General features: G+C 33.4%; 1 protein-coding gene across 3 annotated transcripts in view; it reads left to right on the top strand.

The window, feature by feature from the left end:
* Nucleotides 1–13,380, top strand: part of LOC124954202 (forkhead box protein P1-like) — a 26,244-nt gene extending 12,864 nt beyond the window's left edge. The window contains exons 1-3 of one of the 3 annotated variants that reach the window (XM_047506758.1): nucleotides 3,548–3,990; nucleotides 11,449–11,876; nucleotides 11,937–13,380. In XM_047506758.1, coding sequence (XP_047362714.1) covers nucleotides 11,469–11,876; nucleotides 11,937–12,878 — 1,350 coding nt within the window. In that variant the 5' untranslated portion in view covers nucleotides 3,548–3,990; nucleotides 11,449–11,468 and the 3' untranslated portion in view covers nucleotides 12,879–13,380. Of the gene's footprint in view, nucleotides 1–3,543; nucleotides 3,991–11,448 lie in introns of those variants that run through there. The other 2 variants (XM_047506756.1, XM_047506759.1) reach the window with 2 other exon arrangements.
* Nucleotides 13,381–17,609: the final 4,229 nt, after the last annotated feature.

Genomic DNA, 17,609 nt, shown 5'->3' with positions numbered 1-17,609 from the left:
TATACGTGTCCTGTGTACTGTGTGACGTTTCGAAGGAAAAAAAGGATGAAAAAAAAAAAAAAAAAGAGAGAAAGAAAAAAGGAATCTTGTAGAAGGGGAATCGATGAAAATTATTTATTATCGTAGTGTACGATTATACCAAACGCTTCGTCTTTCTTCAACTTCTTCTGTTACTTTTCTATTTTTTTTTTTTTTATTTTCTATTTTTCATTCCCATTAAAATCCAAAGTACGTGAAATTTTCAAGCTCTCAATAAATTATATCGCAGAATGCCGTCCATTGTAATTGACTTTTAAGTAACTCGGGAGGTCCGTCAGTTCAACTTCTTCACCGACTTACTATGTTATGTCACCGATGAGTTTTGTTCTTAATTTGGAGCGTGACATAATCCGAAAGAGTAGGGAAGAAGAAGCCATCTTCTTTTATTCTTTCTTTTAGTTTCCTCGATTGTATTTAAACGATCATCGTTCGCCAAAATTATTCTTTATTAAAAATAAAACTTCATTTCTTATTTATCTTTATTATTATTATTTAATTTTCATCTCTTCTAATATATATATATATATATATATATATATATATATATATATATGTATATATAAAATTAGATAATATAATTTGAATGAATTAGATAAATCAAAAATATAAAACTTATTTCGAGAAAAATAATATATTTACATATTAGATATAAAATATATATATATATATATATCATCTAATATATCTAAGATATCTTTCTAAAGAAAATAGTTCGTCCTACGTCGCAAAGAGAATGAAAAAAAAAAAAAGAAAAAAAAATTAAAAAAGAAAAACAACGAAAACATTCTCTTCTAATCTCAATGTTGAAATGGGTTAAGAAGGGATTACCAGCGAACATCAACGGTGTATGCTATCGCACGATGCACGTTGCCTAATACTGACGTTCGCAATGATCACGATAAACGACGTCGTTCCACGAAACGAGGGCGTGTTTCTCGCGCGTTCGACGAATCACTTTTACGTACGTACGTTACATACACTTAGACACTCCATCGTTTATTCCGAAGAGTCATGTAAACGAAATTACTCGTATAAAGGTACAATTAAATACCTCTCTCTCTTTCTCTCTCTCTCTCTCTCTCTCTATATATATATATATATACATAATACATACGTGTGGTACATTTATAAACGAAAATACATTACAACTATATACAATTTTATTCTAATCAAATTAAAAAAATGTAGCAGATTTCAATTTTTGAATTTATATAATAAAAAGGAAATAAGTAAATGAAGAAGAAAAAAGAAAAAAAGAAAAAAAAAAGAAAAGAAAAAAAAAAAGATGTCGAGAGTAAATCGTACGATGAAATCGTAAAAATTAATTTTCTTGATTTTATTAGTGTTAGAGATTGTATTTTGGAATTAGAGGGAAAGATAAAGAGAAAAAAAAAAAAAAGAAAAAAGAAAAAGAATTAAAGACGATGAACGAGTTAAAACGATTGAACGTTATAAAAGGAGAGAAAGAAGATAAGAGGGGTGGAAAGGAAAAAAAGGGAGTGGGGAGAACAAGAAAATTAATTTCTTCGTGACGTGAAGAGAAAGAAGAAAAACCGATTGATGCGTATTCCGATGAGTACGTCCCTGTAGGGGCGCCTGCGCGTTTCTAACTCAACGTCATTAAGCGCACGTTTATCCGCCGGGTCGCGCGTGGCCCAGCTAATACATAGGTAAGTACGTAGTAGTTACAGGGAAACGTGCGCTGGCTAAATATGACTCACCGGTCGCACGACATACATAGATACATACATACATATATATATATATATATATATATATATATATATATATATATGTATGTATATATATAAATATATACGTGCATAACACGTGGAGTTGTTAAAAGAGGGAGAACGCTCGACGATTCGATTCTTCTAAGTCAAAGCGTGTCAAACTATTCTAACATTTTTCTCATTATATTTCAAAACAAATGCTTTTTATAATCGCAATATCTATTTTTAATAGACAATCATATATATATGTATATATATATATATATATATATGGAGAATAATATACGTATGTGTATTTAATAATACTTATACATAATATACAATGCGAATACTTATATATCTTATATATATTTTATTATATATTTTTTTTATATTTACGTATAAAAATTCGCAAAAGATTTCTATCAGGACGAATTGAAATTAATTGATTAATAATAATGTCGATTATTATATTTTGACAAACAAATGTAGCAAATATAAATATTTAATTATTATTATATATATATATATATATATATATATATATATATATAAAAGAAAGAAAAAAAGAATTTAACGAATTCGACGTAGTTCATTAATAAATGTATAAAAAAAAATTTTTCAACGACGACGAGAACATTTAAATGAATTATGGGAAATAATGAGAATAATTTAAAAGCCGAGAAGAAACGACGTAGAACGAAGGTGCGCGGTGTTGTTTTGCGTCGTTCTTTCGTCACATGAGAAATTTGCGTGGGTGGGCTTTCCTGCTTAAACAAAAATCACGTTCTCGATCGATAATAAAGAGGACCGGCCAGTATCGATACGATACGATACGATACGACACGATTACTTGTAAGTATCTTATGAGTCATGCGTGTCTACCAAACCACCCCTCTTACATCTACATCCCCATTCCCAATTCCTATCCCTCATCTCCCATTCCCTACGTTCCTACTGGAATTTCAACTTATTTCTCAATTAAATGTCGGTCTGACATTTGCTTTGTTCTATTTCTTTTTTCTTTTTTCTTTTTTCTTTCTCTCTCTTTTTTTCCTTTTTTTTCTTCTCGCCCTTCATTTGATCACTTTTAAAATGTTAATAGAACGTGACGACGTGGACCTTATCACAATGTCACCCCGACAATCGTATATCCAATAATCGATATGAAATTTTTAATAAGAAAACATTGATAAGAAATAAAAGAGAGAGAGAGAGAGAGAGAGAGAAAATGTAAAATAATAAATCGTTTATTACGATTATTATCTCGTTTGAATTGCGACGTAAATGAAAAGGATAAAAAGAAAATAAATACGTTTGTAAAATTGTTCTAATCGATAATATTATTGCCGTAGAAGATTTCCAAGAAGTTGCAAGAATATATTGTCAACTCGTAAACTCGTATTCGACTAATAAATGCCACGTAATAAATTCGACGAAAAAATCAATGAGACGTTTTAAGTAATTCTAAGAGCAATCATAACATTATATATATATATATATATATATATATATATATATATATATATATATAATATATATATATATACATTATAGTACGTACGTATAATAAAAAAAATACGACAATTGTCACGATTGTTACACCGTCGTGACTCTCTATTACATCTATTACGAATTTCAAAGATTCTATAAATCTATAATTATTAATTATCAATATATATAATTAATAATTGAGTGATAATATATATATATATTATTTTGTATATATAATTATATATTAATATTGTATATATAATATATATATATATATACAATATTAATATATAATTTATATTATTAATAATGGAATGATGGGTGTAGCGGTGAAGGGAAGGAGAAAAAGAAGAAAAACAAAATAAGAAAAAAAAGAAAAAAAAAAGAAAGGTTTTTCCAAGTGTCGTAACGAGATTATTCGCAAATTACATATGTTAAATCTATGATCTTATATTTATCGCAATGATGTATCTGGTAAAATCCCGATTATTAAAGCGATAAACCGAGAAAAATATTACGTTATGTTATATATTATAATACATATATATATATATATTGATGTTAGTTAGCTTAAAGATACCGAAGTAATGTATACGCGGAAGATACGTAATTTCGTCTTAACCGAAATGACTCGTGCCAAAGAAAACGTCGACGAACGCATACGATTCCCTTTCGTCGTCGTCGTCATCGTCGTCGTCGTCGTCGTCGTCGTCGTTTATTCAACTACTAGACGGTTTCTAAGTAGGTAAGTTGCAAACAAGAAACATAGAGATTAAGTCAGACGAGTAGTAATACACGGATTTATTTCTAAGTAACGGAATAACATTGTAAAAGAGAAAGATTACCAAAGTAATCCTAATAATCGTAAAGTCATTAAAAACAAATTTTTTTTCCCTTCTTCGACATTTCACAATTTTTCTGTTCTTCCTTCTACCGTTTCGTTTCGTTTCGTTTCGTTTCGTTTCGTTTCGTCACGTTACGTTTCTTTTTTTCTTCTTTACGTTTTCTATTTCTTTTTCTGAGCTATCGTCGATATCGAAAGAAACAAGTGGGAGTTGAATTGGTATGAGTAACGAAGGGGATGGTGGTGGTGATGGTGATGGGAAGGGATGGTCAAGGAGAGAAAGGGGAGAGAAGACATCGTTGCTCATTAAGTTGCGTTCGGAAAAGCTAAATAATTATCGTATAGCGTAAAATAAAGTGTGAGTGAGGGGCGTTATGACGAGGTCAACGAGGCACGTTTTCGCTGATGTCTGAGAGAGAGAGAGAAAGAGAGAGAGAGAGTGCAGGCAGAGAAGTAGCAAAAAGGGAAGGGATACGGACGGACACGTGATTAGACAGACGAGACTTGTCGATATATATTTTTACAAAAAATGCCGCCCTCCCCCACCCAACCCCTTTAACACCACTACCGTTCAACACGCAATTCATCGAAAGCTCTCTCTCTCTCTCTCTCTCTCTCTCTCTCTCTCTCTCTCTCTCTCTCTCTTTCTCTATCTCTATCTCTCTCTTTCTCTATCCAACAGTTCGTAAGCACGAGGCCAAGTCCATGTCGCACTGCTCTTTTCTATATGCCAGTCGAAACGATGATAGGCGCGTTGTTCAACAGCACGTGGCCTCTAGAGCAAACGAGAAATGCTAGAGCGTTTATTTTACGATGCAACGAGCCACGAACTCTTTCTCTCTCTCTCTCTCTCCCTTTATCTTTATTTGTCTATCTCTGTCTGTCTGCCTGTCTTCTTATCTCTCTCTCTCTCTCTCTCTCTCTCTCTCTCTCTCTCTCTCTCTCTCTCTCTCTCTCTCTCTCTCTCTCTCTCTCTCTCTCTCTCTTTCGACTCTTACGGCTTACGACTTAAGAATTACGTAAGAGATCATTGCAGAACTTTAACGTTGTTCTTCAGCACGCATGGCTTGCAAAGCATCGCAAGGCTTATTCTGTTGTGTGCACATGTCTATATATATATATATAAATATATATATGTATGCGTGCGTACATATTCCTGCTTATTCAAGGCTCATCGTCGTAATAAATATTTCGGAATTCTATAGATATCGTTCTTTTGGGTCGTAACAATAATAATACATTACAAATTCGTTTCTCCCCTGTTTTATCGGCGCCATCATCTCAATTTTCCTTCTTTTCCTTTTCTTTTTCCTTTTTTCTTCCCCTCCTTCGTTTCTCTCTTCATCGAATTCTGTTGATTATTAAAAATGCATTACTTACTTACTTACTTACTTACTCACTCACTTACTTACTTAGAGTGTCTTAGCAAGTAATCTTTGTATTTATTATTACTATGCTGAATCGAGAGTTTTTTTCTTTTTTTTACTCGTATTTAATAATAAAGGGAGAAGGGGCACGAAAAAACGCTAATAGTCGATAGATAGATAGATAGATAGATAGACAGATAGTTTCGCAACTATAATTAGTCTGGAATAAGTGTTAATTAATTAATCGAATGGAAAGGAGGAATGAGGGGAAGGGAGTAATAATAAAGTTTTTGAATTAATCGGTTTCCATCGATATTTAATCTAGGGGAAAAAAAAAAGGAAAAAAAAAAAGAGAAAAGAAACAATCTATTCGAAAAACTTGCTCTGTAGATAAATGCTTTACATTTATTTATATTTACGTGTTATTACACGTGTATGAAAATTGAAAGAAAATTACGGGATAATGATACGAATGAACGAACGAGAAGAAAAAGAAAAAAAAAAAAGAAAAAAAAAAAAGATAGATCGTCGGCATGACCGGACTCAGTCATGATCACCAGACATATTAATTTTCTGCACGAAGTTTATGAGACTTGTTTTTAATCTGGTCAATATATTTTCATCCTGTTTCTTGTTGATCCTTCTTACGTTGAAAAAAAAAAATATATATATATATATATACATATATATCAAATAATAATTGTATTACATCTCAATAGGATGTACAAAATATACGCAATAAATAAGATCAACAAGACGATACAATCAGATAGATAAAAAAAAAAAAAAAGAAGAAGAAGAAAACAATTTGACTCGTGAAAATTGAAAAAGACATAAAAACAAATAAAGAAAGGGAACAATTATTACAAACGATTAATAAAATGTAATAAATCACGATTAAAAGAATGACGTATTTATCGCCTGATCGTTCGTTCGATCGGCATGCGACAACTATCAAAAAGAAAAAAAAGAAAAACAACAGAAAAAAAAAAAAGTAACAAAAGAAAAAAAATTAACTTGATAATGTGAGAAAAAAATCCTAATAAATTACGAATTGTGATATGCGTATAACAGAGAACGTTATTAACATATAATGTAAGCAACGGTGCAACACGTGATATGTTTTACGAAAAAGTGCGTGCAATATTATGTAACTATGTTACACCACGTGTCGCTTCGGGAGCTGAAGCTTGGTTATCGTATTACGATGTACGAATTATAAGAGTGAGAGAGAGAGAGAATACGACATATATATATATATATATATATATGTGATTCTAGGAATTCAAAGTAAGATTAAACATCTTGATAGTTTATGATAAAGTCAAGAGATACTATTAAATAATTTCATTCTCATGGCGGATTATCAAATTATTTATCAAAGTTTCATTTGAATTCTAAAAACAATTTTAAAAGCTGCCACGATTCTCATATAAAATACATTAATATATAATAATATTGATAAAAGCGTACGGGGAAAGAAAAAAAAGGTCAAACATTAGGATGTATTATTTATATAAATTATTTTTATTCGGTTTGACGTACCTAAGTGATATCTAAAATAATAGTTTCTATTTATTCTGGGGCCGTACCCTATGGATATTATCGTTATCGAATGAAATAATGGAAAAGATGAAAAATTATTTCACGATGTTCATTGAGAAATTAATAAATTCATCTAAAAAAAAAAAAAAAAAGAAGCAAAGAAAGAAAAAGGAAAAAAAAATTGTTTCATAATGCGCTTTGTTTTTTTTTTTTTTTCATGCTATACATATATCCATTAGATATTATGATAATGTTGTTTAAAGAGAGAAAAATAACTCTTTGTTGATTCAATTGCATTATCAGAAATAAAACGGAATTATAATTTACGAACGAAACAATATATTTCTTAACTTACCGTATCACGATATTTTCTATTTGAAAATCCTAACATGATTTACAGTTGTCATTCTTCGTAATTGAAACCGTAAAATATGGGTATGTGTGTGTGTGTGTATCACATATACGCATGAAACATAAACTTTACCGACCATCTTCATCAAACAAACAAACAAACAAACAAAATTCGCCTTAATCTTTTAATAAAGCTTCAATTTAATAATTAATCGTTAAAATTTTTACAAAAAAAAAAAAAAAAAAAAAAAAAAAAAAAAAAAAAAAAAAAAAAAAAAAAAAAAAAAAGAAAAATTTATTTTCGTTTATGAAAAAAAAGAAAAAATGAAAAAGAAAAGAAAGGAAAAAAACCAGCTTGTAAACCTTACGCAATAACATGATATATAATAATTATAAAATAATATGATTAATATCTTAACATAATAATAAATTAATAAAAATTCTATGACATTACGATATATTAATATAAATAATAAGCTTTTTTAAAAAAAAAAAAAAAAAAAAAAAAAAAAACCAAATGAATAATGTTTCGTTTAATCTTTGTTTTCCTATACAAATATAAAAATAGAATACGAGAAGTTGTCGCAGGATTGCGGTTTTCCGTGCATGAGAACCGGAACAGAACGATATTCTATAAAACCTCAAAGAAGAACACGTGGACGTGCTTTACGGAAACGCACGCGTAAACGTAAAACATTTACGTAACCTCTCGTGCTTGAGAACAAAACGTCGCAGATTTGCGATTGTATTTCTCTATATATATCCCTATAATAATAAAATGTACACACTGTGTATTGCGAATATATATGTACATAGAGTTTGGAATCATAAAAGCGAACGTGACGTTTTCTAATGTAAACCATCGCGAGATATATTTGTACGTGAATATATCATAAATCTGTACACACATACATACATACATACATACATATTATTTACCTTTCGAATAATATGAATCCAATGTATTTTTTCTTCCTCGTTTACAAATGAAGATCAAAAGGACACGTGTATTAACCTGTACTTATATATATACATAATATATATATATCTGTGTGTGTGTGTGTGTGTATCTCTCTCTCTTTCCTTCGCTCTCGCTCTATCTCTCTTTCTGTACTAAATGATTTGTATGTATATATATATATATATATATATATATACATACACACTTTTATAGAAGCATTATAATAATGATCGAATCGCAATTACGTTCAAAAAATTGAACGACGATGTTACGCGCGACCTCCGAGGATCGGTTACTTAAATAGGGATGCGAGCATTTATTTTATCGTCGTTAATTGAAAGCGATTTCACGAAGGGTAAACGCCGACTAACGACGTCGTTCGCTTCGACGAGAGTTCACTGACATTATCAACGACCTTGAACGCGACCTTACCTAAGGTTACTTACATTCTCTCTCTCTCTCTCTCTTTCTCTCTCTTTCTCTCTTTCTTTCTTAGCACCTTACGGACGTTCACGCTGTAACAATTTACCGTCTATCTTCTTTTTCTCCTTTCGTTTTTCTTTCCATTCTAACTTGTTTCACCCTTGACCGCTCGTACCGAGTCATCCTCGAAACACCAAAATTCGAAACGTACTGAAAGACAACAACGATGATGACGACGATGACAATGACAACGACAACGACAAAGACAACGACGACGACGACGACGACGACGACGACGACGTTGTTTGCATAGAAAACGAGATCCTTAGAAAGGAAGCATAGACACGTTTCGTAGATACGCATGATTTGTCACCTTACCGTAAGAATATAAACAACATTATTTCTTTCTTACCAATCGTATCTCATCGTTTCACTCATCGTATCTCCTCGACTTGCTTCCTCTCGCCTTCGTCTCACTTTTATTATTTTTCCCTTAAATTTTGAATCTTAAATTCAAAAATTGAGACTCTAGGATAATTCTTTCTCTCATTCTCTTTCATTCTTCTTTCGACTCTTCTTGAAAATCTAACATTTTTCTCTTTCATTTTTTTTTTTTTTTTTTTTTTCCTATAGACATGGGGATCCCATGATCCTACAGCTACAACGTAAATATATACATACGTATTATATATATATATATATATATATAGGGATATAAATACGTTCGTTCATTTGTGACTTCTTCGTGTAGTGGGGATAGGTAAGGTAGGTAGGTAGATAAATGAAGGGAAGTGAAGAGGGTGTGGGATGGGAGGGAAGACGGGAAGAAGATAGGAATTTCAAAATGTTACAAGCCCGCGATAGTTCTTACTCAAGAAGCGCGTATAGACAAACTGTGTGGTATAGAGTTTGCCTCGTTGGATCACATAGCACTGATAATTACGTAATATTAAGCAACGCGCCGAGTATTGCGACAAACACGCCGTGTAGCTTTATCGGTCACCGCTGTGTTGATATTCTCTCATTAAAAGAGGAATGAGAGACATAGAGATAGACAGAGAGAGGGAAAGAGAGAGAGAGAGAGAGAGAGAGAGAAATATCTCTCCCATCGTAAAGTTTCATTTAAAGGACATTGTTCGTCGAACTTTGATACTTTCGTCTTTCCAAATTCGATAATGATGTGGAAGATCTTTGATGGGAGGGGATATAATATAAAACAACCAAGAGAATTTATTTCAAAATTAAAAGAGTTTTATGTTTTCGACGGACTGAAAATGCTTGCGTAAAAAAAAAAAAGAAAAAAAAAGAGAGAGAAGAAAAAAAGAAGAAAAAAGAAAAGAGAAAAAAAGACCATGAAAAAAAGAGGAGGAGGATGGGAAAAAAAATGATAAAGACGTTCTTCAAAGAGCGTCAGACGATTCGGCATTTACATGTTTGTGCGTATTAAGGATCGCCGCTCGTAAAATGTAGCACGAAATACGGTCTATGCAAAGTCTCTCTTAATTTACAATTAAGATTTGACACGGTCTCATACACAGGCGAGCTTGTGCACGTACGCACGCACGCACGCACGCATGCGCGCACGCACATACGTACGTAATATGTACGCTCTTGCGCGCACTTAGGTATATGAAAGATCGTATATAGCTATGTACGGAGATAGGAAGCTTAGCTTGTTCTTTATCTGTAAAATCTCGAATGGAGAAGGCAAACGATCGATACAATTCGCGATCCTCTCGAATGCGTGTTCTCGCGTGACGAACGGCCGAGGTTACCGAAGGAGGTCAACCATCTGTAGGAATCGCAAAACGTTTCCTCGTTCCTGATTCCTAAGCGGCGCAGTTATGGCCTTTTCCGACGAAGTGGACGTTAACGTTCGATCGTCATCGCCATGCACGGGATCTCGTTCGTTCGGAACGCACGTGTACATATGTATGTACTATATAGACTATTATGCGATAGTTTAAGAGGAAGGAACATTGAGAGATACGCACGCTAGTTAGAAAATTACCTTGAAGAAAATCGATTTGTTCCATGTATGACAAGGCCCCTCTTCCCCACCATGTCTCTCTGTCTTTTCCCCAAGGTAATCCAAAGAAAACTATTACGAGTCGACGATTTCTTTTTTTCTTTTTCTTTTTTTCCTCTCTCTTTTTTTTTTCTTCTTCTTCTTCCTCCTCCTCTTCTTCCACTTTATTCGAGGAATAAAGAACGTATTGATAATCGATAAATTTACTGATCTTTCCTGTACGCAATATTGATATTATTAGAACGATCATCGTTTCTATCCTGATTTAAAAAAAAAAAAAAAAAAAAAAAAAAGAAGAAGAAAAGAAAAGAAAAAAAGAAACAAACAAATACGATCGTTTTATTGTAAACTACTACCATACATCCGTGCACGTATTTCCATTCTCGATACGTACAAATCCGACGGTATCCATGTTTTTATATTTACAAATTCGAATCTATTATCATCGTTATATCTTCGAAATGATCTCTTACATTACCGTAGAATAATAATATAAATATATAAACGTGTAGCCAAACCTATTATATATTCTATTATTATGACGTTTCGAGTTCATCGGGCGATAATCATTGTATTACCTACAAAACAAACTGACACATTGATAAATCGAATTGAAACCTACGATCTTTTTAATCTTGATATAGCCGTCTAATCTTTTTTTTTGTCCTTTTTATATGTTTTAGATGTGCTAAGAAGACGAATTATGGTGGCAGAATTTGTCGCCCGTCAGAGTGGATCGCCCATAAATGGTGAGACCGCCTGTCTGAATAGCAACATGCCGGCCAGCCACACAATGGCGCACGCAGGTCACGCTGGCCATGGTGGTCACGATGCTCACGGACCACTACCGCCACTTACACATCCGGCTCATCACGGTGCTCCTATTCAACAACAACAGCACCCACCGCAGCAGCAGCCGCAACAACCACCGCCGCCACCACCTCAGCAGCCTTCGCATCATCATCACCATCACCATCAGACGCAACAACAACAACATCATCAACAGCAGCAGCAGCAGCAGCAGCAACAACAGCAACAACAGCAACAGCAGCAGCAGCAGGCGCAACAGCAGCACCAACAACAGCAGCATCTTCATCAAGACGCACAACAGGTGACACATCCCGAAAACTTCCCCCCGAACTTCGACATCAGAAAAGAGCTCTTTTCCCAGCGCAAACAGCGAGAGTTCATCCCGGACAACAAGAAGGATGACAGCTATTGGGACCGGAGGAGACGCAATAACGAGGCGGCCAAGCGGTCGCGTGAGAAGAGGCGATTCAACGATATGGTACTCGAGCAGCGTGTCATGGAGCTGAGCAAGGAGAATCACATACTGAAGGCGCAACTCGAGGCAATACGCGACAAATTCGGTATATGCGGGGAGTCCGTTATAAGTACGGAACACGTGTTAGCTGCTTTACCCGCGGAACCACCAATAAGCGTCAAGAGGGCGAAACTACCGGCCTCAGCAGCCCTCCTTTATGCGAGAACACCAAGTCCCGTTCACACATCGGTCATCCATCAGCCAGTTAGCGGTGCCAGATCGCCAAGATCACCTGCACAGCTTTACGTTCCCGAAACAACCGCTTATCCGGAAACGGAAAGCTTCCAATATCCTTATCCGCATCCGGCGATGCATCTCGATACGACGAGCGCATTGAATTTGTCGCGCGGACGAAGAGCACAATCGCCCTTCGAGCTGTCCTCCGGTAGCGGCGATGAGGGTGGACCACAATTGATAGTGAATTCTTCGGCTAATAACAGTTTACCGCACAAACTCAGGCATAAATCGCGTATAGGTGACAAGGACGCAGCAAGTGCTCTATTAGCGTTACAAGGAATAAAACAGGAACCAGGACCAAGAGCGTCGCCGCCATGGGACAATGAGGGTTCCAGTGACGAACGAGATTCTGGTATATCATTGGGAGCCGAATGGACTGGACCAAGCGTGGCTACCGTCCCGGAAAGTGAGAGGGAAGTCAAGTCAAGGCTCGATCGTCTTGCATCCGAAGTTGCCTCATTGCAGTCCATATTGCGCCTTGGCAAGCCAACCGACAGTCTTATGGCTGGACACCCATTGCCAACTAACGCAACGACACATAATGGGCCATGAACGAATGTCATCATTTTTGTTCTGTTTTTTTTTTTTTTCCTTTTTTTTTCTCTCTCTCACTTTTCTTTCCTTTTTATTTTATATACGAGCTTGTGCCGACGAAATTTATCCTGTTCGAACTATCGTGTTTTTATTATCTATCTTCGAGATGCGAAGTCGAAATCGATTCGATCACGAGGTCCGTTCACGTCCCGACGAACTTTTGTTTTTTTTTAAAAAAAAGGACGTACTCGTCGATCGGTTCTCTCGAACGAAAGAACACGAACGGAGGGCGAAAGGGAGGGCGGGAGGAAGAGAGAAGGGTGACCGATTCCTTCATCCAATGTCGATTATTCGCAAAGCGAAGAAGCATCGATTTTCTCATATTGGCGGAAAAATGAACTCGATTCCCGGAGCTTCTCTTTCTCATTCATTCGCTTTGCATTCGATGATTATTTGTCGAGAAAGGAAGGAGAAGAAGGAGGGGGGGAGGAGACCCTTTGCCGGACGGATATTCCCTCTCTCTCTCTCCGTTTTCTCCCCTCTCTCCACTCCTTTCCTCTTCCCTTCCCTTTCCTTCCCTTCCATCCCCTTTCCATAATTTTCCCCACCAAGTCGCCGTCGTCGTTGTCGACGTCGTCGTCGTCGCCGCCGTCGTCGCCGCCGCCGTCGTCGCCACCGGCCCCTCCCCCTCTCTCCCCCGACCGACCCACTTCGCCCCCCCCCTCCCCGTAATGCATCGACGATGCTGTCGCAAAGTAGTAACTGATAAAGGAACGAAATGATACGATATTTAGGTTACTCGTTATTATAATTATGTTTCTATAAGATCTTTAAGCTATTCGTTATAAATATTTTATTCATTATCGTTATTAGCGAGTTTGTTAATTTGGAAGAGTCGTGTATCGCTAAACACACATATATATATATATATATATATATATATATATATATATATATATATATATATGTATATGTATATGTATAAGATACGAAAGTACGAATTCATTCGAATCTTATAGATCGTTTCTGAAGATTTAATGTAATATAAGTAAATGAATCCTTAAACGAAGACTTTCTCGTTTTGAGAATATTCTTATCGATTTTTCGGCGAGTATCGATGCGATACGTGCATCCATCATACGTATGTGAAAAAAAAAAAATATCTAAAGTGTAATTCGTGACATTTTAGAAGGAAGAATCGCAACGAGAGTCATTATTTTTTTTATACCCGCGTGAATTTCTTTTCTTTTTTCTTGTTCGTTCTTTCTTTCTTTCTTTCTTTCTTTTCTTTTTCCTTTTCTTCCTTTTTTGTTTTTCTTTTTCTTTTTTCTGTTTGCTGTCCTTTCTTTTTTTTTTTTTCCTTTCATTCTTTCTTTTTCTCTTTTTTATCCTATTCCTTACGTGCCGTATTCATCTAAGAGGATTTACTTTTAAATATAATAGAGAAGTTTTAAGCCGCTTTCGCATGAACATTTTCTATATGTATTACATAAATGTACTTCCGTTCTCTCTTCGACTTTTTAATACGATATCTCACAAACGTTACCATATTTTGTGAATATAAATATGAAAATTTCATTTGTATAGAATAATAAACTTAAGAAAAATTTTATCCGACAAAATTATAATCCGTTCGATTTGAAACGTGAAAACGACGATTGGGAACGTTCGCGCGAAAGCGACTTTATTCTACGATTTAATATAATCGTGATCGCGCAACCGGCTATCTCACTACCACGAAAAGATACGTTTGAAAGTTAAATTTCGTATCGCGTCGAGATCGTTAACAGTGAAGCAATAGATAAGCTCTCGTTACGATATACCATCCATGAAAAGAATACCATTTTTATTTTCTTCATACGTAAATGCGTAGACCAATATATATATATATATATAAACATGTTGTTTAAACAAGAATAGATATGTGTATTATACGAATACACACTAAGTTGCCTTACTAGCAGTTTAGTCTATATATATATATATATATATATATATATATATATATATATATATATATATGTATATGACATACAATAAAATCAAAAAAAAAAAAAGATAATTATTATTATCTTGTTTTTCTTTTTTTTCTTAGAAAATTCGAGCTTTTTTATACGTAAAAACGAATAAATGCATTCTATATGAAACGATACGAAATTGTTACGTTCGCCGAAAAAGGAAGAATGAAAGAATGAAAGAAAGAAAGAAAAAGAAAAAGAAAATGAAATAAATCGATCGATCAATAAAGTAAAATAAAACTCTCTGAGCTTTCTTACGAGAAATCTTCGTGATCGTGTATTTAGAATCGTTTTCATTATAATATTGTAATAATTTTATCGTAAACGTTTCTTTTTTTTTTTTTTTTTGTCTTTTCGACCTTTCGCCCTTCGTCCTTACGCACCTCATCATCCATCCACCTTCTCGTGACTGTTTTTTCTTTTATTAATTTTTCTATCTATCGATGATCGTAAACGAGATGCGATCGCGCGCGCATATATCTACGTATTTAAAATGATCGACAATTATTAATCATGCAGATTCAAAAAGCATGTATACATATATACACTGTAGAATTACGCAACTGCAGTTTGTGCTTTGCGCAGCACCGTTTCAATTTTATTTATCAAAATATCGGCAAAAATTTTTTAAATATCATCATCGGACCTTCGTTATAAGCCGAAATTCGTCGTCAATCTTTAAACCGATATTTAGGATCAAAGTATTAAGTGAGCCTATAGTTATATATTAAAAACGTAAATAAATAAATAAATAAATATATATATATATATATATATATATATATATATATATATATATATATATATATATATATAAATATATACAAATTAATGTATTTTTCGATGTCGCGATTATGGCGAGCGGTTATTGTTTGCAAATTGTCGATTTGCCGTATGAATAAACAAATTTCATCGAATCGAAACGAAGAAATGTGTCGTCGTCCGTTGTACGTCTCAATGCAATGAAAAAAAATTTTTTGTGAAAACAAAATTGAATGTTTTCGACCAACGAATGACTGATTTTCGAGAGAAAGGCGGACGAATTTTGCAAAATGTAAAAAAGTTATTTGGAATATACGTCCTATTAAAAAAATTTACATATGCCTCTGTGTCTAATATATAACGTATTGTATACATAATATATGTACATAATAAGTCATAGTAATATTCGAACACTTTATGAAATTAAATGACGCGTATATTTTTATTTTTCTTTTTTTTTTTTTCTCTTTTTTAGACTAATCGCAAGCAAAGTGTTCTAAAGATTGTTTAATGTACCTATATACAATATAATTTGTGTGGCTACATATAGTATATGAAAGAATTGAAGATAAAAATTATTTTTACAAATACAAAATGAGATTCTTTTTTATGATATTTCGTCGAGAGATTTTATAAAAAAGAAAATAATAATAATAACAATAATAAAGAAAAAAAAATTATAATAACTGATCGATTTTTCTGTGACAAAATAAACATATAAGAGACAAGGAGATCTACAAAATATTATTTCTTTAAGCTTTAGATAGCAAATATAAACAAAAGAAAACAAAAAAATTCTCATTTTGTACCTTTAACATTGTTAAAATAAAAAACAAACTATTTTTTCTCTTGTTTCTTTTTCTTTTTTCGTATTTTTCTTTTCATCGTCATACTTCATTGATAACGCACTAATTATTTTATTTTCCACGATATTCCATTAAAAAATTATACACGGGGCACTTTGTTTCTATATCTAAAACGAAAAATTATTAACATATTTTGAAAATTACAGATTGGCGAATACGTAAGGGGGAAAAAAAAGAAATAAAAAAAAAAATAAAAATGAGAAGAAAAGAAAAAAATAGAAGGAAGGGAATAGAAAAATGAAAGAATAAGAAGAAAAAAAAAAAAAGAAATTTAAGAATTTGAGCCATTCGAAGTTAATGACCATTAATGTTTTGCTATGATTGATACGAACGAATCGACCAGTTTGTACGATTTTTTTTTTTTGGCATCGACGATTTAACAGTGATCAACATTAACCGAAAGCCATCATTGTAATTACGAAGCGTACCTTTATTTATTATTACACCGACCGCCTATTTAACGAAAGCGAACGATCGCGATCGACGATTAAAATTGATCGATCTAAACGTAACCAAGACGTAACGAACGATACTTGAGAGCGATCAATATCGTCGATCAATTCGTCGTTTGAATCACTTCCAAAGCAGATCGGGGAGACACTTGATTTGTAAACACATTCATTAAGATTTATATATATATATATATATATATATATATATGTGTGTGAAAGAAAAGAAAATGAAAAGGAAAAAAAAAAAAAACACAAACACACCTAACAAGACTGTTTATTATAATCGGCGTTATTCGCGTAAAGATCTCGCAACGATTTTCTTATTTCTTCCTTATCTCTGTCTCTGTTTCTCCCTTTTTCTATCTTTGATATTCTTTTTTCTTGTTCTTCCTTTTTGTTCGTGTTAATATTTGTTTGTAATTTTTTTGTAATTTTTTTGTAATTTTTTTTTCTTCTTTTTTTTGTTTTTTGTTTTTTTTAATTAAACGCTCTGCATTTCGTACGCCACGTTATGTTGTATATATGCATAAATAGTATACGCCAAAATTCTGTGAATGACAGTCGAAATGATGCCGTTTACCAAAAAAATCATTAATAAGACAGGCTATCAGAAGGAAAGAAAAAAAAAAAAAGAAAAGAAAGCAAAAGACA

The sequence above is a fragment of the Vespa velutina genome, chromosome 14, assembly GCF_912470025.1.
Source record: "Vespa velutina chromosome 14, iVesVel2.1, whole genome shotgun sequence".
Lineage (NCBI taxonomy): Eukaryota > Metazoa > Arthropoda > Insecta > Hymenoptera > Vespidae > Vespa > Vespa velutina.
This window is presented reverse-complemented; position numbering and strand designations above follow the sequence as displayed.